The 25258-nt window shown below is 37.8% G+C and overlaps 1 protein-coding gene across 7 annotated transcripts in view; it reads left to right on the top strand.

Annotated features, from left to right (window-relative positions):
- Positions 1 to 13996, top strand: part of STXBP5 (syntaxin binding protein 5) — a 109815-nt gene extending 95819 nt beyond the window's left edge. For all 7 annotated transcript variants that reach the window (XM_054062007.1, XM_054062002.1, XM_054062001.1 and 4 more), the window contains 5 exons: positions 1367 to 1736; positions 4327 to 4492; positions 5297 to 5408; positions 7595 to 7815; positions 8470 to 13996. In XM_054062007.1, coding sequence (XP_053917982.1) covers positions 1367 to 1736; positions 4327 to 4492; positions 5297 to 5408; positions 7595 to 7815; positions 8470 to 8511 — 911 coding nt within the window. In that variant the 3' untranslated portion in view covers positions 8512 to 13996. The remainder of the gene's footprint in view (positions 1 to 1366; positions 1737 to 4326; positions 4493 to 5296; positions 5409 to 7594; positions 7816 to 8469) is intronic.
- Positions 13997 to 25258: the final 11262 nt, after the last annotated feature.

The raw sequence follows: 25258 nt of genomic DNA, 5'->3' as shown, positions 1-25258 counted from the left end.
TTAACTGGCAATTAATATATACTTCATTGGTCTAGTTACTAAGGTTAATAATCTAGTTTGGTTACTTCATTACCAGGACTTTAAAGTTGCAGAGTTTAAAATATGATGTCATCAAATATAAAAATGCACTTTAATGTATACTCACTAAGGAAAGTACACTTTCTATCCTTAATGCAATACATGGCAATTGTTAAGGCGGAGACAGCAGAAGAGACAATTATTTCAAATATTCAATTTTATTTTTTTTTGTTATGAGGTAGGAAATTTTCAGTTTTCCTGCATCATAAAGCAGGAATATGAATTAAGAGTTGTATATTGAACAGCTACCTTTAAATATTAGTGATAAAATATTCCTTTTTATTGATGTGAGAGGTCTTGTTTCATGTTTTTCTGATACACAGCAAATGATTTTGTTGTAGTCATCTATTTATAGTTTGAATATGCTGTTAGGTATACACTTAGCTTTCCTGCTACCACCATCTCACTCAGACCATGCTGTTCTGCTCCACTTTGCTCACACAGATGATATCAGGGCATGCAAATTAAAATGCTATTCGATTGAAATTGTGATTAGAAACAGTATGACCCTAAAAAATATTTGATTTGTACTTCTTGAATATGGTATTGGCAGCAGTAAGCAGATTTGGTAATGTGATTGTAAAGGTAAGGCTACAGACTGGCCAGTATGTTTAGTCAGTGGATCTGCAGTATGAACCTTAACAGATACCACAATATCTATGATGTTTTTTTTGTATGTGTGTGTACTTAGCAAATGTTCATGCTTCTACTTGCATGTGAATGAATATAAGAAATGCATTAGCCTAAGATCTGGCATACAGAGACAGTTATGTAAAGAGTATGAAGGGAAAAATTTCCAACTTTGTTTTATATTACAGAGAAGTGGATTCAAGTGTGAACTTCAGTGGGAAAAAAAGCAAACAAAAAAAAAAAACTAGATTGCTTGTTTCTGAACCTGTCTGTATTGAAGAAGGGGGAAGTGGATATTAAGCACACAGTGTATTCCTCAGGATAGAGTGAAATTAGTTTGGTGGCACTGAACTTGAATGCAAATATGGTTTCCAGCTTAGCTCTCTTAAGTGTATAAGCTTCCATTGAAGTTAATGGAAAAGTATGCATACATTTAACCCTTGAAAACTAGTTTCACGTTTTCTTGAATACGTGTGCTCTTCCATGTTCTTCATTGGCTTTCAGATTAATGTATAAGTATTTTTGTAAGTTTATTTTGCTACACAGACATGCCTAAATTCTTGTTTAGTTTTGATTTTACTAGCTTCTTAAAGGAATATTTTGTAGCTTTAAAGACAATTTAGAACTGTTGTAGAAATGTGTTCGACTTCTTTCCTAGGAACCATCCTGAGGCTAAAAGGGGCAATCTTGAGAATGGCTTTTCTGGATACCACAGGATCTTTGGTCCCACCAGCACATGAACCCTGGAGGGAACACAATGTTACTGAAGATAAAGATGAAAAAGATAAATCAAAAAAGCGACGACCTGTCTCAGTGTCCCCATCTTCCTCTCAGGAAATCAGTGAAAACCAATACGCAGTGATATGTTCAGAAAAGCAAGCAAAAGTTATCTCACTGCCATCCCAGAACTGTATTTATAAGCAAAACATAACAGAGACTTCTTTTGTTCTTCGTGGAGACATAGTGTCATTGAGTAACAGTATCTGCCTTGCATGTTTCTGTGCCAATGGACATATTATGACTTTTAGGTAAGACGCGTTTGATAGTAGCTTAAATATAAAAAGAGCAAATAATTTTCTGCAACATAAGTTTAGTTTTTCATGAGAATATAAATTTTTAAAAAATCTACATTCACTTAGTTTTGATGAACTTCTAACACTTAGGCCTGAGTGATTTTGATTATGGTTTCCTATTAGTTGCACTTTTAATACATGAAAAAGTTTGCCAGTTTAGCACAAGCTACCCTGATTCAACAAATAGTAACAAACGTGTGGTGTGTGTAGGTCCTTGAGCTGAAGATTCTCAAATGTGAATTTATTTCCCGATGGAGAAAACTGCCTTCAGTCAAACCTTCAGCTGATACCTGACCACAACTCTGCATATTTTCATGCAGCTGTGCATGACATTCATGCCCCAAGCTTGTATTATTTTGTAACTTGCTTTTAACTCAAAGCTATGAAGAGAAGATTAATTGATAGCAGTTGTAGTATAGAATTAAGTAACCTAAAGTAAGGTTTTTAAGTTATGAATTTAAACGTGTAAAAGTAATGCTTGAATGTGCTTACATGTCACCTATGTAATTTTAGTATGTCCTTTTTCTTGATTATTTCCAAATGCTACTTATTCTGAACAACAGTGTGTACGTATCCATATGCTTGCACCTATATTTTATTTCTGGCTAATGCCAAGATGAATGTGGAACATGGCATTGTAAAATTGTGCAAGTAAAATTCCTAAAGGGTTATTTTTAAGATTGCGAAAACAAACTCTCAGCTTGGTAAATTCTCTAAAAAGATACTTCTTCAGGAAGTGGTTAGGAATAAAACTAAAGCTGATTTGGTGCATACTACAATTAAAAAATAAGTTTTGATTGTTAAGTCTGTTAACTCGATTGATCTATATCCCAACATATATTCTAAACATCTCTAGAAAATGCTGCTTACCTTGTAAGGCAAGCACTCTTTTCCCTAGTTGAAACTGAGCTTATGAGCTTAGTAATGTTCAGATACCACCTATTCAAAGAAATTCCGTTTTCCTCAGGATTCATTCTGTTTTCTAGAGAACTTTACATAGAGGTAGGTGTTAAACTACAAATATTGGGTTGTTACATTCCATAGGAAAGTTGAACTCCCAAGTATCAGCTCCATTTCGTAAGCATGAATTGCTATTGGGAAATGGACTTAACGTGCTGTTTGTGTAAAGAAGTCAGAGCACTGCAGCATACTCAAGGTGCCCAATACATATCTATTTATATAAATTTAAATAGGACTTACGATTCTGTTAAATTTGTTTTAATACTCTGAAAAAAGCTGTTATGGATGTCATGTTTATCCTATCTGGTGTAATGCTTTTATGTTGAAGTTGTAAGGATGTTTTATCCTTCCATTAGTCTGAAGCAAAGAACTTCCCTGTTACTAATTCACTCTTGGGAATATTCTTATTTTAGATATGTGCATGGCAGAAGTGTCATTTTTGGGTGATATACTTACAACAGAATACTGGTTTTTATTTCTTACCTGTAGAACTTGGCACCGAAGTCATATTACCTGTTCTCCTTCCTTTTTTTTGTCATAGATGAAGTTTCTTGCTAAGAGACAATGTTCAATCTGTGAAACACAAGCTTAATATGTAGAAATTTGTGTCATAGGAGAAAAAAAACCGCAACACTTACTGTTGCCATTACTGTATCTTTCTTTTTTGTGGCTTTTGGCTTCACTTTGCCCCTTTGCTGCTTTTTTAGTTCCTGTACATAATAGTCTTACACAGAAGGCATCTGCAGCAGAAGCTGCTTATGGTACTGTTGGTACATTTGCAGCTAACATCTTGTGTTAATTATTTTACAAAAAATTCACAGGGGATGTTTTTGAGACAGCAGTTTATTTTGGGTTCTCTTTATCAAGACATCAGGTGTTCAGTCACTACTTACATTATTATTTTGAGGAAAAGGAATGTTTGGTAGCAAGGACATTGTTGCAGCCTGAGTGTTGCATCTGTTTTTCAGTAGCTTTATGCAGTTAGTACTGCAGTTACATGTGCAGAATCAGAAAATACAAGGTAAGCAAGCTTTTCCTGGGAGAACTTACTCTTAAATATGCAATCAGACAAAAAAAAAGTGGACATAATTAATAAGATTGCTGTTTGAGGCACTGAATTCAGTTTTCCTTTGAAAACACACTCCTGTGTATTTCCAGGTGTTCTTGAAGAGACCTCTTTTAGACTTGTATTTTTAGTCATGGAGAAATTCTTCAACTGAGAGAAGAGTCAAGATGCTTAATTGTAACCTTTCGGTAGATACTTGCCAAAATACTTTGTTAGTAATTACTATATAATGCTCTAAGTGAAGACATGGTTTACATACTCGGAGTATCATTTAAATGATGCTTTTAAATCCATCTCTGATGCAGATATTTAAATTTCACTTTTGAGGTGCGGCCTTGAAAAACCTCATATTTATGTTTTGATATTTTGCAATTGCATTAAATGATACCCTGCTTATGTGATGTTTATGCAGACAGTAGAAGGAAAAATAACATATTGCAGTTTAAAAATGAGACATTTGATCACTAATAGAAAATCCTGCTATATTTAATGGTGGGGTTTCTAAATTCTTTTTTTAAGTTTGCCAAGTTTAAGGCCGTTGTTGGATGTATATTATCTGCCACTCACCAATATGCGGATAGCCAGAACATTCTGCTTCACCAATAATGGGCAAGCACTCTATCTTGTCTCGCCAACTGAAATACAGAGGCTCACCTACAGTCAAGAAACATGTGAAAATCTTCAGGTAATTTATTTTTAAATAATGCTATTTTCTTGTATATACTCTGAGACTTTCAGTTCTAGATTCACAATGTTGACAGTAATTGTCTCATAAAGCCAAGCACTTCGGCTTTCATGCTTTGATTTTTCTCACTGTAGAGTCTGATTCAGGATAAATCACTTTACTCTTAAATTTTACTGTTTCATCCATACTCTTGTGTTTGAAACAGTTTCTTACTTCATTTCCTTTTTGATTGATAGAAAATTTCCTTGTTTAACATGTGCAATTAACAAAACCCCCTTGTTCAACTGATGCTTGTGGAGCTGCCCACTGGCATAAGCGGGGAGTGCTAACTTGGGATACATGAAGGAAGCTGTTCTGCTTCAGGAGTATTAATACCTCGAAAATATTCTCAGCCATGCTTCGCCTTTGAAGTTGTATGGAGTACTGAAATAGCAGAGATGCAGGCTATGTGCTCTGCTTCCATGCCATCCATCCATGGAGTATTTGTAGATATAGGTTCAACAGAATAAGGTCAGGTATGTTGCTCAAGTTGTTGAGGGACAAATACAGCTTTACTCAAAACTAATTCTTTGCTACTAAATTTTAAGATCTATAAGGTTGTAACTGTCAGAATTGATGGTTGGACAAATTTCCTAATATGTTTTAATTTATATTTCTTAAGTTACCTTGCAAAGGCAGATGCCTGTTAAAGCATATTCAGTTTGGAATTCAAATCCATGAAATAAATCCTTAAAGTGAAGAGTATTTCATTAATTTTTTTGTGATATAATGTATGCCTTGTTTTGTCTCTTCTTCATTGCAAAGGAAATGTTGGGTGAGCTCTTCACTCCTGTAGAAACACCAGAAGCACCGAACAGGGGGTTCTTTAAAGGCCTCTTTGGAGGGGGAGCACAGTCACTTGACAGGGAAGAACTCTGTAAGTTTTTAGTATTCATTATTTTTCAGGTATTTCTACTCAAAGAAGCCAGTGATTCTTGAGAAATGTGTTACCTATGTTAATTACGTTTGACTATTACGTTTGGAAAGAGGAAAGGGAAAAAAGGGAAATACTTTTTGATAGCTTTTTTACGCACTTTACCAGCAAGATCAGAAAAGCTTAGTACTGTTTTCTTACAGGCTCCTTTACCTCATGTATTCAGGGCTGGTGTATAAAGCAACAAATGGAACAACTGATCTTTATTTTTATTCATCTTTGAAGTGTATAGTATGGAGCATGATCTTCTTTATGCTTGTAAACTGAAAGGGGCTGGTTCAGGCGAACACTATTCCGGACAGTGAGAAAATTAGAACTCCATTCTATTTCATTTGCTAGATTCTTTTTCCTCACTTGACCTGTGTTGAGATGTCTTGGGAATTAGAGCAGGGACAGAACTATATGATAGGTCAATTCGGTTCTCTGTTCATAAGACAGTGAAATTCAGATTTTACAAAGTTTTTGTTGCGTTATCACTTTCTCTTTGTTTTTTGATTACAGCTTTATTTTTTACTGTGATGGCTGATGGCATGCAGCGTTTTATATATATATCCAAGGAAAATAACTTCGATTTATTCAGATATTTTGCTAGATGGAAACACCACATTGTGCAGTTTATTTATAAGAACTACTGTTTACTTTAGTGTGAAACATAGGTATTAAAATAGGCAAGGCTCCCTGGCAACTCTTTCTTTTTTATTGGTTCTTTTGATCTCTTCAATAAAAATTAAATTGGTATTTACTACTTGTGCTTCTACATTCTGAACAAACACCAAAAATTTAGAGGTCACTTTCTGCATTAAAAATTCCATTTGTATTTGTGTAATACTTAGAATATTTAATCAATCTTTCAGTTAGAGAAATTTGTATGCACAAATTATATGTCTAATTAGTATGACTAGGACAGGGAAAAACTTGTAACTTTAGAGGCTGTCTCTTTACATAATTATATGTTTCTGCCATCAAGTTGTTACTCATCTCTTTAGAAGGAAAATAGTATAGAATGGGAGAAGAAAATCTAATGAATTGGAGCCTGAAAGTAAATTCAATGACAATTATAAAGACATCTGAAAATATCTCTAAAATTCTTATTTAACATGAGGGGTTAAGCAGAATTTGTAGTAAGTAAAATGGTTACTCTTTCTTCATTCTTGGAAATTCAGAGATGTTTATGATGTTAGTTGAAATTTAAATCATTTTTCCCAGAAGCATAAAACCAAATCAGAAAAATGCTACAACAAAAGTTGTTAAATAAATTAATATTACTTTCTCCAGAAGTGAAAAAATGTTTAAACCATAATTTCAGTTTTAAAAAAAATATATTTTTTGGATGTTGAAGTCAAATCAAATGTGTTTTGGCCTTCATTCAAATTTTTGTATACAATTCAGCATGTGATTGATATGTTAGTTAAGCATTTAGACTGAACCAGGCAGCTGATGTCCCATGATTAGCAAAGGAGATGTACTCAGTGCAGTGCGGTCCCCGGAGTTGAGAGCTGTTCACCTGACCATTCATGGGTGCATACTTTAGGATGAGCTGCTTTGTTCTTACAGCTGTAATGCCTTTTCATAATTTACATCACTTTTTTTCTTTTTACGAGATTTTTACAATAAGGAGAGCATAGATACCTAATCTTCAGGTGTCTGCTTCTGAAACTGAACTTCCATCAAAGGAAACTTCTGCTGATGGAATCATACTGGCTGGCTACACCAGCAAAGCACTTCCAGAACTGATCACAGCTTATAATTGCAAAATTCTCCTGCTTTGTCTGCTGAACTCCCAACACCTTCCCTGTGAAGTAAGCTATATTGTTAAAAACCACTTCACCAGCACAAATCTGTTGATGACCATGATGCCAGCACTGTCAATTTCACACTCCAGTTGTGAAAAGGTTATAATTTTATAATGTCCCTGGGAACTCAGAAATATGTTTGAAAAATCTAAATTTTATTAATAGTAACATCTAGTAACATTGATTAGAGAGTATTACTTGTAGTCATGCATCTGATTAGGTATTTGGTGTCCATGCAAAGAAATGACACCTTTATAAACTAGTTAGATTGGTATTTGTGTAACAATGGTAGAAAACCTTACTATTCTGTTTTTGCTGTTTTGCACATGCCTCCAGTTGGAGAATCAGCATCAGGGAAGGCATCAAGAAGTCTGGCCCAGCATATTCCAGGGCCTGGGGGTATTGAAGGTGTCAAAGGAGCAGCATCTGGTGTAGTTGGTGAACTAGCACGAGCCCGGTTGGCACTAGATGAAAGAGGACAGAAACTAGGAGAACTGGAAGAAAAAACTGCAGCTATGCTTTACAGCGCTGATTCTTTCTCTAAACATGCTCATGAGGTGAGTCTGTCACATGTTAAACTGAACATTAAACTGATTCTCTAGCAAATAAATGCAAGTTTTGCAAGTAACTGACCTGCAGAGACATGTTAGAGGTATGTAAAGGGAATGCAATACCATTGATATAGGATGCTTCCCTTTTACTTACCAATCGTTACTCTTAATAAGGAAGTATTAATGTAAACAGCTTTGTCTTGTGGCCTGTTGGTCTGAGGCAGAGGGGTGTGCTCAAGTGGCATTTAGACTTTCAAAAGTTCAGCTCAGTTCCCATTACGTAAAGAATTTGTCACTGAATTAGGTAGAAGTAACGTTCTATGTGGGGCTCCTGTGGTTCTTAAGAAAGATTCAATTGTTGTACGCAAGCCCCATGGGTCCAAGTTAATTTTTTTTTGTCAGTAACTTCCTAAGATGGATATTCTCTTCCATATTCACATTGATCTCTTTCCATCCCCTGTGCAACCTTCCTGTTCTATCAAAAGTGTCTTTTTCTGTCTTAAGTCCAGATCATCAGCAGTGATGCTACCATTAGAAAATACATCATGCTAAACTATCCTCTTTCTCTTGCTGCTTTGCAAGTATATGATTTTCTTGTATCATTATACTTTTTGGTACCTTATAGAAACAGTAATTATAAATTGTGTTTTGTTTTTTTAGATGATGTTGAAGTACAAAGACAAGAAGTGGTACCAATTCTGATGAAGCTCATCAATTACATCTGTTCAATTTTGTCCTGATGAAAAAATCTTGATTTTTTTCATTAATTTTGGCAGGACCATTGAAATTTAAAGGAGTTTTCACCATTGGACACTGTTGTTTCCTAGCACAAATCACACACTGTTTAACCTCAGTTGTGGCTTTTACTGAGGAGCTTTATATTTAAAAGAAACACACACTAAAAACCAAACTTGAGTGTTTCTTTGCTGTTGGTTAGCTGAGAGTTGGAAAAGAGAAGGTAACTAGAACATATGGAAAAAGAGAGTAAAGAGAAAACCTAATGTGAGATGGGCAGGGGCAATGCAGGATCAATCCTGTGTTTAATATTTCATATGCCAAAAGTTTTTGTGCTATTGTAATTGCTGCCAGTGTTATACCCTCCTGTGAGGAGAGGCAATAAATCAGGGGTCCAAGAGCTGGAATAAAGTTCTTTGTCTTGCTGGACAGTAGCTGACTTAAACTCCGCCTCTCTAGGACTTACTATATTTACAATTATTGTTGAAGAAAAGTTGAAGTTTGCTGTCACTTCTTTCATCAGAAAAGCTGGAAGCTTGGAAGATTTCATGTTGAAAATTGTATACATAGTTAACCTGTGCATAGTCTTTTCTTGGACCCCTGATCTAATATTCTTGTATTCACATCATATTCTGTGAAGTGCAAAACAAGAGAATATACATTTTTTGCATTAAAAAAGTCAAGTGAATAATATGACTGGAATGTGTCATGCTGGGATTTTTCATTTGTGTTATGGCTGTGCAATGTGGTAACATCTTCATTGTGGTAAGAATACTTCCACTGCTGTTCAGTTAATTATTTTTTGCCAAAAATAGTTATTAGTTCAGTTTGTATAACACTTAGAATTGGCTGTGGGTTCCACTCATGCTGTGAAATTTTATAAACGTGTAACAGAATGTATCTTTACAGCCATTAAAATAGCTGAGATAGTTTTGCTCAAAACTTAAATTCTAGATGCCCCTTTAGTCTTTTACTATGAAATCAGATAACCTTGGACTCAGGTTTTCAAACAGTTTTACACTCCGTGGAGGTGCTGATGCATGAATAACGGCAAGCATCTAATATTTAATTATTGTCAGTATGTTGTTTAGCAAATTTCTAGATAATGCTAGTAGAGCTATTTGCAAGTACCTCTCACAGCCCCACCCAGCACTAAACCAGTTGGTCTAAAGTTTGGATTTAGTCTGTAAAGCGGTTTATCAATGTGGGCAGTGGCAAGTGTCTGCTGAAACAGGAATTGCTGAAGTAATGTTCAGTTTGGGTAAGGTAAATAATATAGCTGAGCTAACTTGTTAATGGCTGCTGCATTAAAGCTGTAACAGTGGGAATAACCAGAGCTCTTTTAAAAAGAGAGTATTCCTTAAAATAAATGTTTGCATTTCAAAAATTAATTTAGATTTTTCTCCTCAAAGCAGGAATAGTTACTGACTGGATTCATTTTATGAAAGGGAGTACTTAGAAGCTGATAGATCTACATTGTCTGAAGAAATATTTGGGTTTGCTTCTCCAGGCATCACATTCCGTGTGGTTTTTTTGCACACTTTTCAAATGTTTCCAAAGCAAAACCTTGGTTATATTTGTATTGTGAAGTGGTGTTGAAGGTGCATAGATCAGGCAACCTTACAAAGCACTTAAAGGGTGTAAAATATAAAGGTTACTAATGGTTCTTAATTCCTTTTTCAAATGAAAGGTAAATATGTTTGGGTTTTGCAGCACAATTTGATAAATTATCTAGTTTTATTTATAGTAGCATTTTAAATTTAAAAGATAAATTAGTTCTGTTGCTAGTACAAGGGCATGCCATACTATGTCCACTTTTCAAAGAACTTAACAAATGAGAACATGACGGTTTGAACAAGCAGTGTTGTTATTTCTTGGTCGATTTGTTTCATACCTAACCTTTTTTTAGTGTCTAATTAATGCCTACTTAAAACCATACCATTTAAAATCCAGGTAGACAAAAACTAGATAAACTAGTAGCCATACAACTTCCAAAAACAAACCACCCAAGCTGACACTTGTCCCTTTGTCTCACATTTTAAATTGAGATGACTGATTACGATTTGACCTTATGAAGATGAACTATATTTCAGAGCAAAAGAATCCTGGAATTTTAGTCTAGTTGGGTTCTTGGGGAGACAATGACAAAAATACTCTTCTGTCGGTCATGGTAACAGTTTAATGGAAGATGATCTTGGCTTGAAAAGAAAACATCCTTAACTTCCCCATCAAGAAACATCTAACCACTAGCAATCAAAAAAATAAGAGGCGATGAGAGACCATCTATCAGTACAAGAAGAGTAGTGGCTTACTTGGTATTATTGAATTTATCATAACTGAATCTTTATTTTTCTGTTGCATATGTTTTGGAGCATGCTTCTAGATTTGAAAACTAATGAAATGATTGCTCATGAGATGAATACACAAATGGTTCTTGGTGAATAAAAGGGGCTATGTACAATTTTAGTCTAAAATGTTCTTTTTTCCTTCTCTGTGGAAAGAAGTTGATCGTACACGCATTGTTGCATCTTATTCTGCTATTGGTGGTGCACCTTTTGTACAGCAAAGTATATTGAAATCCTTGGGGGGGAAGCACCCCTGGTTTTTTTGCTAGCATTTTAGTTATGTGAAACTTTTTTTAGAGTGTCTGGAAAACTATAAAATATAATTGAACTATTACTTTTTTTTTTTTGACAGAAGTGTAAGAAACTGCTGCTACCTATCTGTTTATATGTAGTGTATCTTATTAGGAACTGTAAACTGAAGATGCTTTTCTTCACCCTAGTCCTGCCAAATTGTAACTTTTGAATGTTGATATGTGTAAATATGTGTGTGTTCCAAATAAGTCTGAAAGTGTTACACCATGGGCATTTCCAGTGATTTGTTCTTCAGCAAAAGTCAGTTATAAAATATAGTAATATATAGCTGTGTTCTTTGTTTGTCTTTATGCAAAGATTTTTGCCTGAGGTAGTACTTGCATGGCAGGTGATGTTGGAAAGCTACATCCAAAGGAGGATTTTTGGAAGCAAGTTTAATTTCCTTTTTTTCCCTTCTGATTTCCTTTTCTCTTCTGTTTGTTGTTTTGTTGGTTTTTTTTTAATTAATGGCACTGATCTTACCTGAACTTTTAAACTTGAATTTTTCCTGCACTTTAATTCAATCATGGTATTTTATTCCTTTATTTTGTTTCTTCATTTGTGCAGTTCAGGTTCATTTATTGTATATAACCACACACATTCAAAAGACTTTAGAACAGATTACTTTGGGGCATATTTTCTAATTATGTGACTATCATTTAGAATGTGTGTTTTCTTAGCAAAATATGTATATACAAGTATATACAATATAGTATCTAATGAAAGGCACTTATCCTGTGTCAGCATTCAGTTTATAAATTACTGCAACACTTTCAGATTTGTTACTAGATAATACAATAAAATCTGTTATATTTATACATACTGCTTAAGAATATACTTTTAGTTTTAAATAATTTTTATATGTACACTTCTACCTTTAATTTTAAGAAGACTTATGTTTAATTTTTAAGTCAAAGTACTTAAAGTATGTATATTATCCATAGAAGAAGTTGTTTTAAGCTTATGAATACATTCATATCTCATATGGAGATGATACAATTACTAAGCAATGAAAAAAGAATAGCCCATTTTGCTTTGCAGAAAATAATCGTTCTTATTTTTACCTCCCCTTTTGAACATTTTTATAACAGTGCCCTAAGTATGGAGAGGGAAGGTAGTGCTTTCAGATTATTAACCTGAGCTATGAATTTTCTTGATAGCTGCAGTCTGTGGCTGACTGCTTTTCTACGATTTTAATTTTTTTATGTATGCACATGAAAGATTTTCCAGCTTTCCACCTTGAACTTTTAAAATTGCCCAAAATTCAAGTGAGATTTGCCCGATAAATATTTTGAATAGTGTATGACTCTTGATTATACATCAGCTCTTTACATGTAAGCTTGGGGGGAGCGTATACCAAATATGTGTTGGAAAACTGGCAGCCTGTGGTTGAAGTACTCTCTTCTTTCTCATCATGGTTTAACATACCCAGATGGGCATAGATAGCACCTGAAGTTCAGTGGGAGTGGGAAGGAGTGCAAAGCCTTGCCTCCCTCTCCGAGTTACAGTATAACTCTTAAGTTGAACCTTTTCTTCATTCTGGCCAATTTCCTGTGTAATTTATGTGAATCTTTTTGGGTGGATATTGATAACTTTGCTACTACTACAAAATCTGCAAATACTTTGTAGACAAAAATTAATGATAGTTGAGGGGAAGAAGTAAGAAAAGCAGAAAAAAGATACGTCAAGTAGTCGAATCAGCTAAACCAATTTTATTTTGCTTTTCATTGAAAAGCTAAGTTAAGCTAGGCTAATTTCTTCTTACACATTACAGAGATGTGCTGTCTGTCGTCTGCTTTATTACTGTTTCAGGCCAGATGAGTGTACTGTGTTTCTGGGTTCTTTGCTACTTTAAAAGAGAAGGGTGGGGGGAAAGGAAAAAGGAACAAAACAGAAATATAGAACAATCAAATGAAAGGTTTCAATCAGTATTCCTTTTAGTTTTCCATGTAAAGTGCCTAGAAATGCTTAAGTCATACAGCTGTAGGTTTCTTTGTCACTTTTGTTTTTGTTAGTACCTAAGTTACATGTTACCAGGCAAATAATAACTAGAAGTTAAACTGTTTCAGTTGAAAACATGTAAGGAGTTGTATGTGGATTACCACTACCATTCAGTAATAGGTGATGCAAAGGGAGAGGGGTGGGAACATGTTTTAAATATTCCCTTTTAAAAAAAGAATTGTAAATAAGCAGTACTGTGTTATTTTAGACCTGAGCTCTGCTATCTGTAGTGGTTAGAACTAGGAAAACATGCTGCTTTCTAGTTATGCTACTGTTTTATTGTACCAGCGCCATGGGGGAAAAATATAAAAAAATGAGTAAATTTTTCTAACACTTCCCACTTGTGGGTAAGCATGCTTGATGTGTAGCAGTTCTTGTTTCTGTATATCTTAGTGTGTACATGTGTGTTTTTCTTTTTGTTCATTGCAAGTTATTCTTCAGTTAGGTCTTGCTGAGCCCCACCAGCTCTTCTGAGGGTGATTACTGGAATATGCATTTTAGGTAGGGTTGCAAATCCATCTGTCTACAAATATAGTTTCATATGAACTGCAAACTGTACTGTTACAAACACAACTATGTTAGATTGCATAGAGTTATTTTACTTACATGTACTTGAACTGAACTATGTCATCATAGCAAAGTTAAAAAAAATTAGGTATGGAATATTTTTGTAAATAAAAATACCTGTGCAGCTGGTATTTTAAATTTAAAATGTATTATACATTAATGTTTAAAAAAATTGTTCATATATGTGTATATGAATGTGTCATTATGCTGAAGGGCTCTGATTGGGCAAAATAAACTATTCAAATCTCTCCTGATATGAGTGGAGCTTACTCCTTTTCTTCTCAAGCAGTTCTTTTCCCACTGGCTGGAGCATGCAGTTACTGCACGCCAAAACCAGCTCATTAATTTTGCTTAAGTTTAAGTTTGGTAGATGCACTCTATAATGAGCGGAGCGGTGTTTGCTTGAAGCCCTAGCAGCCAGACTGACAGTGAGTAGCTCCTAAGGAACACAAAAGGCAAAATGGTTTCTGTGGTGATGTTCCCAACCAGGTCTAAAAACATTCTGAAATGTATGTCTTGATGGTGATGTGAAGTCCTGTTATCCTTTTAAGCTATCGGAAAAGTTAAGGTCATTCATATTACAAAGACACAGTAAAGCGAAGTGTTTCCTGTAGCCGCATTTTCAGTGTTTATTAATTTAAAGAATCCAAGGTGTGGGAGAAGAAAGTTGATTTTGTTTTTTCTTTGCTGTGTTTATGGCTCAGCAGATGTGTTATTTTCTTTGGTTGAGGCCCACCTTTGCGACAGACTGATCTTGCAGTCTAAATTTTCAGTCTTCTGCTGTAGTGGGAATAAAGCAAAAACCAATTTTCTAAACATGCTTTGAATGGTGCAGAAATATTTAATCTGAAGAGAGGCTGGGACAGTAATTCTGGGAAGTGAAATTGCTGCGCCTCTGAAATTTTTTGGAACCTCATGAGGTCAAATAGAAAAATATTTTACTGCTTTTTGTTTTACTATGTGATTGATGTAGTGAGGATGCAGTTTCGTCTGTGGGAATAGTCTGCTGGCTCCAGACCTCTCCTGCCTTCCTGTTTTTTTCTTTAATATCCAATAGTTATGTATTCTGAACTTCAAGATCTGCAGCACATGGAGTTATAAATAGGATGATGCACTGGAATAAAAAGTTGTTTTTACTTCAACTACATCGAAGGCATTCAGACCTGTCACACTGCCTGCAGTCTGTCACTAGCTCTGGTACTTTCTGCCATCACCAGTAAGAGTAGCTCCCTTCCGATGGCGACTGCAGGGCTGCACAGACAGTGTCAGTGGACTGACAAGAGGAAGGGATTGTCAGACTAAGGTGGCAAAGTGAAGCACTTTGATTTATTGAAAGCCAGGATTTGATGACACCTATGTGGAACTTGGTCCCTTTGCACGTCATGTGTTCTGACAGTTCCAGTGCCAAAGTTCAGTAAATTAAATGCATCAAAGACCTACAGAGACACAATGGTATGCCCATTAGCATTAAGCCGTGCCTCCCCCCAAAAGTTTTGTTTACCCAAATTCTCTAATGGGAATGGTCCCTGGCCAGCTCTACCTGGAAGAAGGCTGGGAAGTCTTGTAACCACATGGCAGTGGGCAGCTGAGGTCCAGGGCAGAACAACTGTCAACTGGGCAGTGCTAAGGACTGCATGCAGACATGGAGACCAGGCTTATGTCCCAGCTTTCAGAGGTAGTCTCTTCATCCAGACTGAGTCACCAAACCAGCTCTTTCTTGTTGCCCATGGAATTGCGGTGGTGCTGGCATCCCAGCCCTGATCTCACCTACTCCCTCCTCCTGCCCTGGTGTACTGGGGGTGCTCGCTTGGCTATGGGTCTGCAGAGCAAGAGTACTGCTCATCATGAGGAAAAGAAGCAGCCTTACTGGAGGCATCCCTGTTTGGCTTAAGGAAATAGGATGTTTTTCCCCACAGTCCTGCACTGAGGTAAACCTAGAAGAGCAGAATGTCAGCAGACGAAAGTTTCTTACCTTCTAGTTTGCTGGCTAACTTCTTACAGTATGTAATGAATGCTGCCTTGGTTAGGAGTTGCACATGTAATTCATTATAAAAACAGAGTTCTGCTCAGTTGTTCGTAGCAAACAGTTTTCTGCATTTTTCAGCCACAGGACTGAGGCTTGTGCTGAGTGGCACAAGCCACTGAGCTGCGGCTTGTGCACAGAGTGCTCAGGAGAGCGGGTGAGAGCTGTACCTCCTGGCTGGCTGAGACCTGGGGAGCACTACTTTAGCCTTGAACACTCATTTAGAGCTCTTTGACTCCAAAGCTGATCAGAAGCGGTGATGAAAGACTGCCACAGTCACGAGGAAAATGGGAAGACTGATGTTCTAGTTTGGAGCAGATAACGTTTCTACATCTTGCTGCAGTCACAGTGTGAGCAGGGCTTCACAGGGAGTTGATTGTTTGAAGGGGCTTGCAATCAAAATGTCAGACTGTGCTTATGTTTTGATAAGTTTAACAACTCCTCTGTCTAATTAAGCAGACATAATCAGAAATTTTATATACTGTGATTTCTGTGACACAAGAGACTCCTGGGAAGAAAAGTGTGGAGTGCAGTTTCCTGTGTGGGAGTGAACAGAAAGCAGTTTTGGGCTCGTATTTCCTAATTCTCTTGGGCACCCATGAGCCTCTTAGCACCATCTCAGTAAGTCTTTTTTATCTGCATGTCAGTGTCACCTACCACATACAGTGCTTTTCCTTCGGGGATCTTGAAGCACATGGCACAATGGGCCAGATCTTCATGAGGCTGCTCTTCATTACAGTTAATGTCTTTAGACTGAGTATGCACATGCCTGTCATTCAAGATGTAGATCACAACTTAATACTAATTAATGTAAGGAAGGACTGGCGCCTTAAATTCCATACCCCCTGAAAGGGGTAGATGAACACTTAGTGGTTTTAAAAAGGACTAATCAAGGTCATCATATCATGTTTTCTCTTTAATATGTTTAAATTCACAGTCAAGTCTAGCTGTGAACTTAGTAGATGAATATTGGGATCTCTTTCCTATTTTGTCTTTGAGTACAGCAGTTTCTGGTTGGTTTTTAGACTTTCCAGGATCCGTTGAAAGAAATCTGTGAAGCACCTGAGAAGATAGAAATAATTTCCTTTATTCTGCTGTGCCAGTCAGCTCCCTTTATAAAAAATTCTTTGTTTACATATTTTTAAACATAAATTGTTACCAGGGCAGGATTTATGCAAGCTGCATTGAACTGTTCATTCTTGTTGGAATTCTGCTGGAAGCTGCTGCTTTCTCTTCTTGTGGGTAAAGTGGAACTGGAAATTATCTAAATATTGCTGGTTAGGAAGCTCTGGTACCATTATCACAACTACTTGAATATATTTAGCAGACTATGCCCTAAGAGACAACCAAAAATCTCTCCCTGTGCACTCTGTGGAGCTCATTGCAATGCCTTGGAACTCGTACCATGTCAGAAACAGGGAGCAATCCAACTGAGACTTTTTACTAGCTCTTTGTATTTCAATACTGGGAATATGAGTGTCTGTCAGTCTGAAGTAAGTGCATAGGTTGTTGAGGGCTTTAATACAGAGCTTTAAGCAAAGAATAGATGTGATCTTCCATAATATAAACAGTGGTAGGGATTGGCCACGTACCACATCCTGCAGATTCAATAACAAGCCTGAAAACTCTGCTTCTTGTGATTTAACCTGGGGAAAAAGCAAAGCTGATGTGGACTGTTTGCCATAGTCCTCCGTTGGTCTGATGACAACTGATAACTTAAAATTTCTTCTATAGCTGTTGAAAGGCATTTCTTTACATTTGCATTATAAACTATGAGGTCGTGATATGTTCTCAGTCAGAGCATGAGCTGAGTGTATTGCTCTATCATGGACAGCCCCAGTCATAATCTTCTACTTTATTATTACAGGTATTGTAAAAATGTGGAAAAAATAGTGTTAGTCAAAGGCTGGCCTGTGGGCTTTAACCTGGTAAAGGAACAACTGTTGTAGGTCAGAGAGACAAGGAGGCAGAAGGATGGCAACGAGGTTCGGCCAAGTTGGTTGGCACAACACTAGGTCTTTTCTTGCCGTATTTTTGCAAAGAAAAGCTTTAAGAATGTATTTAAAATGAGAAAAGGTTGCTGGTTTGGTAGTTACAGGGAGCTGCTCCCTGACATGAGTAACAGCACGGGAAAAGTGAGGTTGGACTGTTTGAAAATTCTCACCAGTGTTGATAGTATTTGGCTTAGTTCACCAGTCATGAGAGATCTGGCATCCCATGAAAGAAGCAATGATAGCTCTGGAGGGGACAGAGGCCTAGAAAGAAATAAACACGAAAGGCAAACGGCTTGCGTTTGCTGCTGTCAAGAAGAGGGGAGCAAAGGGAAGGCAGTACAGGAGGAGGCAACAAGCATAATGCAGCAGGCTTTGAAATTACCTTTGCAGCCGTGTTGTGCAGGATGGCATTTGTCAGAACTGGAGGAAAGGATCTAAACGAGTGCTGGTGTGAAGCTTTGTCACGTCGACACATACAAAAGGCTTTGCTTTAGAAGTGATGCACAAAAAAAGGGCCTGTGAGGCAGCAGGCAGCCGGCAGCCCTGTTGTCAGCTCCTGGGAAGGGTAGCTGTAAAGAGTGCGTGAGGAAACACCTGCTCGATGTTACCCCAGGCATCACTTCACATACAGGCAATACCAGATATGGGCTATGTATTTCCAAACACAGTCATACCAGGAGCAGCACTCTGACTTGTGACAGCACAGAGCTGGCAGCCCTCAAATCTGCCTGGCAGACAGGTGGGGAGAGCACTGACCCTCCGTCTACTGGCAGTGGGGAAATTGAGAGCGAGAGTCTGACATTGCTGCCTCCTCCCCAGCATCCAGATCAGGATCTCAGTCCTCCTCAAAGTGATATAAGTGGGATTCTTGCCCTTCACAGTTGGAAGGAGGTGACTGAGGGACTCCTCCTTGTGTGGTCCTGCTGGCTGCTCTGACACCAGGGCTTTGATTTCGGAGGTCACTCTGAATGGAACATAAAATGACAAGTTTTGTTTTAATGTTTCTTTAGCAGGGGAGGTGAAAATTAATAAGCTTTTGTTTTATAGATGTTTTTCTTTAAGAGAAAAACAAAAACATTCCTCTAGGACCAACACACTGGCAATGTTGCTTAATGTAACTAAGGCACAATGTGTGCGGCTTCCTTCAGTGCGCAGATGTGTGGCCACATCTGTCCATAGGGCATTGCAGATGCAAACACCCTCTTGTGTGAAGAAATTGTTAGTTGTAGGGTACCCTTTGAGTAGCTTTTGGCTTTGCAGTTGCTGTTGTGCAGGTCTGCCCCAACTTGGGACTCTTGCTCCCTGAAAGTAATGCACATGACAGGAGCATGTTTTTCTATTTATTCACAAAGTTTACAGTGAAGTGTCATATTCTGGCTGAAGATTCATGAGATGGAACTTTACGGGCCTGACAAATTCCTGAGCTTCCACTGCCAGGTCGCTGTGAGCATGATCTGCAGCAACAACACAGGCTCAGCTGTGAATATGCCCTGTAAGTACTAAGCCCTGTGGCTGTCAGGTATCAGATGGATATTCACGGAAGGAGTACCAGTAATATTGTGAATTAATAAGTAAAGAGCCATCTTCTCATTGTTACCACTCATCCTGCTCTGGAGTGAAATAAAACCCCTTTCTGCTCCATAGTTTTAATTAAAAGCTGTGCTGGTACATCATAAGGCATTAAGGATGACTGAAATTGCAAACTCATCTTTCTCTCCACTGAAAGATTTACTGTGTAGGCAATTGAGTTGTATGTCTTCCTAATAGCGTTATCCTTTAGTCCTTTGCATACCTGAGTAATCCAGTAATTGGTATATATTCTAGTAAAACTTGGCATTAAAAGTTCCTGTATTAATAAAATATGGGCTTTTTCTTTTTTTTCATGGATCTCTTCCTACCTGTGTGTGAACTACAGCAAAAACTCTCCCAAAACCTGTGCTCTATTTTTTTGTGGATCAGCACAGCAGCTTCTTGTGGAGGGCTTTTCCTTGCTCCTCATGCCAGGCAAATAAATGTAGCTGGGCCACAGGAGTGGAGGCATGGCAGACATACCTTGTGGAAAACTGCAGTATTTTCTCTCTTTATAAACAACTGCCCTTTTCCAATTAGGTTGAAGAACACGGTGTTTACACTGGGAGGAGGAAAGATAAGGTGCTGCAAGACAGGATGGGGAAGGTTTTATGCATCTCATGCTGGGCAGGCTCCCTCTATGTCCGCCTCCCGGGTGCAGAAGGGGGCATCTCAAGTGGGGCAGGATGCTGACATGTCCATGAGGTGCTGGGGTGTGCAGGAAGGGAATAGCTGGAAAGACTCGGGCTCGGAAGTGGTGGTGTTTCCAGGTCAGATGGGTCTGAGCAGCATCCTGACTAGATCTGCAAGATTCCAGGCAGGTCACAGCTGGGTTTTGGACAGGTGAGAGACTGGGAGAAGAAAACAAGCCTGCAGACCACCAACACGGGGGCAGGTGGCTGGCAAGTTGGGAGATAGAGGAGATGATGCCAGCCAAGAGGTCTGTGTGGGGAGCATCACTGCTCTGACTGCACAGCAGAACTAAGCTTTGCTTGCTGGTACCCAACATAGTTGTGCAGACATTGGGCATCACTGGAGACCTGTGAGAAGCTGCTCTGGCTCTTCCAACTCATTCTATTAGTTTTCAATTTACGTCATCCTCTAACCAAGGGAGTATAACACAGGGAGCAGCTATGCACACAGCTTTTTTCCTCTCTCAGGCTTTGAGAAAATCCCCCAAGGACATGAACAGAAGTACCAACATGTAGGTCACCCAAAATCTGACTGAATCAAGCACTTAGAAACACTTCACCCTGTATAATCCTACTTACCTTTAACTTGTTTTTGGTGAGAAATGTGTTCCTCAAAAGATACTCTACCCAGGCTGGTGATTACTGCCTATCTGTTGTGTCTGGGGCGGGGCTGAGAATCAGAATAAGGGGAAAGATTTGCCTCAAAATACATAATCAAGGCAACAGTGTAGATTTTTACCTAAGTCTGATTGTAATGAAGTGTGTCCTGGGTCATTTAGCAATTGTAATGGTTGATCGATAATAAGCACTTCATGTATTAATGTACCCAGCTCCTATATAAGATGAACATTGTACAGATAGCGACCTTTGCCATAATGCAAAAACTCTGACACAATCATCCCAGCCCTTTCTAGTACTGAACAAATTAACTTTTCTCAAAAGCACAATGAGACATTAGGCTCCTGGTCTGGGTTCAGATACTCAACTCTGTGGTTTCTCAGGAGTTTTTAAAAATAAAACCAAAATGCCTTTACTTAGCATAGGTTTCTATTATAAAATGTCATTGTGTGTAAATTACAGATTTGCTAGATTATAACAGTCAATCTTTTCCATATAAGCACATGCTTTTGGCTGGGAAAACTATTATCTGAATATAATGGCTCTCTCTTCAAGCCAAAAACTAAGTATGGAAGGCACATCCAACTGAAATGAGAAATGCTGCGTTATTTCAGTTTTTGTAAAACTGCTCTTATTTCTGACAGTGGTTTTGCTGAAGACAGTGGTTTCATAGAAAAGATGCAATCTTTCTTAAATAGACTAAATAATAGCTAAAAACTCAATTGGAAGCATAATAGAGACAATTAATTCAACTGGAAAAGGCTAATTTTCATTCTGATTGCCCACGCCTGTACACAATCATCACTTAATGCAACTAGGAGACTGCAGGATGAGGAACAAATCATAGAATTCAATTGATAAAATAAATAGTACAATGCACAGGCTGTTCGCTTCAATCCATTGGTAATTATTCTGTGCTGTGTTACACAAAAATATTCCCTTCCAGTTTGAACACAGTTTCGAGACTCTCATTAGAAATTTCAAGACATATGAACATATGTAGATGATGTGGGTGATGCTCGGTCATCAGTTCTTCAGTGTCATATGTGCCTTTCTGCCTCCATTTCCAACTACGTACTCAAATACAACCCTTCTCGATTGTCCAGTATGCTCATGCATCCACTTCATTTTCTAAAATATTTCACTGAGGTTCTTCCTCTAATTTCAGACAAACCTTTCTGCTTCCCCTCAGCCAGCTAATTTCTTAAGCGAGCCCACAGTTAATTAATTTTTTGTTGTCCTACTGTGCTGGACATGTTTCATTCGTACCACCAGATGCCAACTGAAGTTCCCTATAAGTGGCAGCTGTCATCCCAAATTGGATCTGGAGAAAAGCCCGTGCTGCTCTCTGCTAGGAGGACCCAAAGGTACGTGCAGTATTTGATGCCTGTTAGTTTATCACTTCAATGCCAATATCCCCTGGAAACGCATTGCAAGAGTGGCTTTTGAACAAAATTCCAAAATTTTATTGGTGCAGTCTTAACTTTCAGTTTAAAAGCATCACTGTCTAAAAGCCTTGATTTACCGTATTGACTTTCCTCACCCTCACTTATTTTTGTATTTTTGCTGATAGGACAGGTCAGACCGTCCACAACCTGTCCACACCTCAGCACTTCTGCCATGGGGTGAGGTGCAGTAGTACTAGCACATCTGCTCTTCTCGTTCTAACCGTTGAGGACCAGAGAACGAACCAAAATTTGGAGGGACTTACATTTAGCATTATGTGAAAATTAAGTAAAATTGTAAATCAAAGTTTACGTTCAAAACCAATTTGCTTGGCATAGGCAGCTAGAATACATAAGCACATAAAACTTGTTTTCCTGAGAAACTAGGCTGAAGATCCAGTTTGAAACCCTCAGTAGGCTGAGATTAAACAATATTGAGAAATCAATTCAAGAAATCATATAAACAACTCTACCTTAAAAATATAATTTTAAACATCAATTTCTAACTGGTGCAGTAATGTACTCCCTAAGAAAAATTCTGCTGTTAGCTGGCTGAAAACTTTTCTAAGCCTATCTTTCAGCTTATCTCTCATCTTTATAGACTCTTGGAAGGCATGTTAGTCTCTAGGCAATAAATATGATTTGTTTACTCAAAGAGCTTCCTGAAATCACAATGCAGCACTACTGTATGTTATTAAAAGATAAAAAATGTATTACTGTCAGGTGAAGGGACAATGTCAAATCCTTGTTATATCCCTTAAATTCAGATTTAAAGCTGAAGCAGCCTTGAAGATGCTCAAGCATCGTATTCAGCAAAAATACCTTATGATACCGCATTGTTTCCTATGTCTGTGTCTATCTAGTGTTGTCAGGAGAGAAATATCACCCCAGCATACAGCTGCCTGTCAGCTTACCTCTCTGGTTACTTCCAATAAATTATAAGTTTTACAACAACAAAAAAAAAAGAGGAAATTGGAGAAAGTCTATCTTTATAGCTGTGTGCTGGGGCAGGGGGAGGGGAGAGCCAGCTGGTTGAAAAGGGCTTGCTGAAAACCTGTCTATTTCCGAATGCAAGGTGTGGTTCTGCACTGAAACGAAACTGTTAAAATGGCATTGGTACATCCTGCATCTCAAGGAGAGCAGGCAAGAAAAGTCACTTGTGTCAAACAACTGGATAATATAAGGATCTATTCAGTCAGAAATCAGAAGTAATTTCTACATAAGTGCACTCCAGAAGAAACACTGTACTTTTGTACTGCAGCAATCAGTTAAGTCTTGTGTACTTCTCTTTTTATTTGGTTTTACGTGGATACCCTCTTCATAAGGGTTACCGTAAAGTGTTTTGTAGAAACCGTGATTATAATCATAGAATCATAGAATTGTTTGGGTTGGAAAGGACCTTAAAGATCATTTAGTTCCAACCTCCCTGCCATGGGCAGGGACACCTCCCACCAGACCAGGCTGCCCAAGGCCCCATCCAACCTGGCCTTGAACGCCTCCCGGGATGGGGCATCCATAAATTCCCTGGGCAAACTGTTCCAGTGCCTCGCCACTCTCATAGTGAAGAAATTCTTCCTAATGTCCAGTATAAATCTGCCCCTCTCCAGTTTATACCCATTCCCCCCTCATCCTATCACCACAAGCCTTTATGAATAGTCCCTTTCCAGCTTTCATATAATCATATAATCTGCATAATTGGGAAATTATTAGAAAATATAGAAAGTTTACTTGAACTGCTTATCATCACCTCGCTGTGATGAAGGTGAAGTAGCACAACTGTTGCTTTTTATTTAGAAACTAAATCAAACTGTTTGTTAGTAGGGTGGGAAGCAGAGCAGTGTGTTAGGACCACAAAGCAATCTGTTCTTCCAGCTAAATTGTAGGAATCCATCATGCTGCAATGAGGTTCTCGGAGGCAATTTGGCTAACTTTGTTTGATATACATCTCAAAACAGTAATGGTAACAATAAACCACAGACAAAACAATTTATCCTGGTTCTGACAGTAATTCTTTCAATATTGTGCTGATCCCATTAACCAGCCATATGCTTTAGCAAAATCCAGCATTTCAGCTAAGAATATGGCAAAGAATAACAGTTTAGCTGCGTTCATTCTAAATCTAATAGCCAGTTGAAAAACCTATAAAATTTTTATCAGGCATATAGAGCCACTATTTAGGGCAACATTCTTACTTATTTTTCCACTACAGAAAAAACCCAAGATCCTTAAATCCGCAACCTTTTCGACAAAGGACTTGAATTTCTGTTGCAAGTCCTAGCTACTGGAAACCGCTTTTGTACTGACATTTTTCTGACAGCAGAAAATTAGATATTTAAAATGCGCAATTTATTATTTCTCACATGCAAACACTTTCTCTCTTTCAGAATGAACAAGTGTAAATAATTACTTATGCATTCCTGATAAAGGAGGCACATGAAATTTTCCCCCCACGTTGCAAGGCCGTCTACGCATCAGGTATGTCTCCTGCGGTTATTCTGAAGAAAAAAAAATTAATGTCTTGCAGTGCCCTGATATGATAGTGTATAACACCAGTGGTTTATGATAAACCGTATTCTCAAATTATTTTGCTGAGACAGGAGTTCTGCTGACTTTCCATACAAACAATACTCATCGACATATTTCTGCCACCATGTATTAATGCTGTGTGTTACCAAATTGCAATTGGGCAATGAGAACCCAATGGAGTTTGCATCATATCTCATCCTGTCTTCAGTCTACTCAGGCATTTCACTTGGGCTGCAGTTCCCATGTGCTAACACATGTGGCTTGTTTTCATCCCTGGTGTGGTATAATCCTCACTATTATAAGCAGACAAAAAATAATTTTTAAAAATGCAATAACTTAATTGAAGGCCATTACTGAAAAGCAAAACTGGGATCAGGAACTTCTTTCAGTAGCAAATTCCAGAAATCGTGGAATCATAGAATCCCTGAGTTGGAAAATCACCTTTGAGATTGTCAAGTCCAACTGTACCTGTCCACTACTTAATGATATCCCTAAGCACTTCCTCTACCTGTCTTTTAATTTCCTCCAGGAATGGGGACTCAATCACTCCCCTGGGCACCCCATGCCAGTACTTGATAACCCTTTCAGCGAAGTTTTTCCTGATGTCCAATCTGAACCTCCTCTGGTGCAGCTTGAGGCCATT

Source organism: Cuculus canorus, chromosome 3 (assembly GCF_017976375.1).
Source record: "Cuculus canorus isolate bCucCan1 chromosome 3, bCucCan1.pri, whole genome shotgun sequence".
In the NCBI taxonomy this organism is placed as follows: Eukaryota; Metazoa; Chordata; class Aves; order Cuculiformes; family Cuculidae; genus Cuculus; species Cuculus canorus.
The sequence above is the reverse complement of the archived record's forward strand: the minus strand, read 5'-3'. Positions and strand labels throughout refer to the sequence as shown.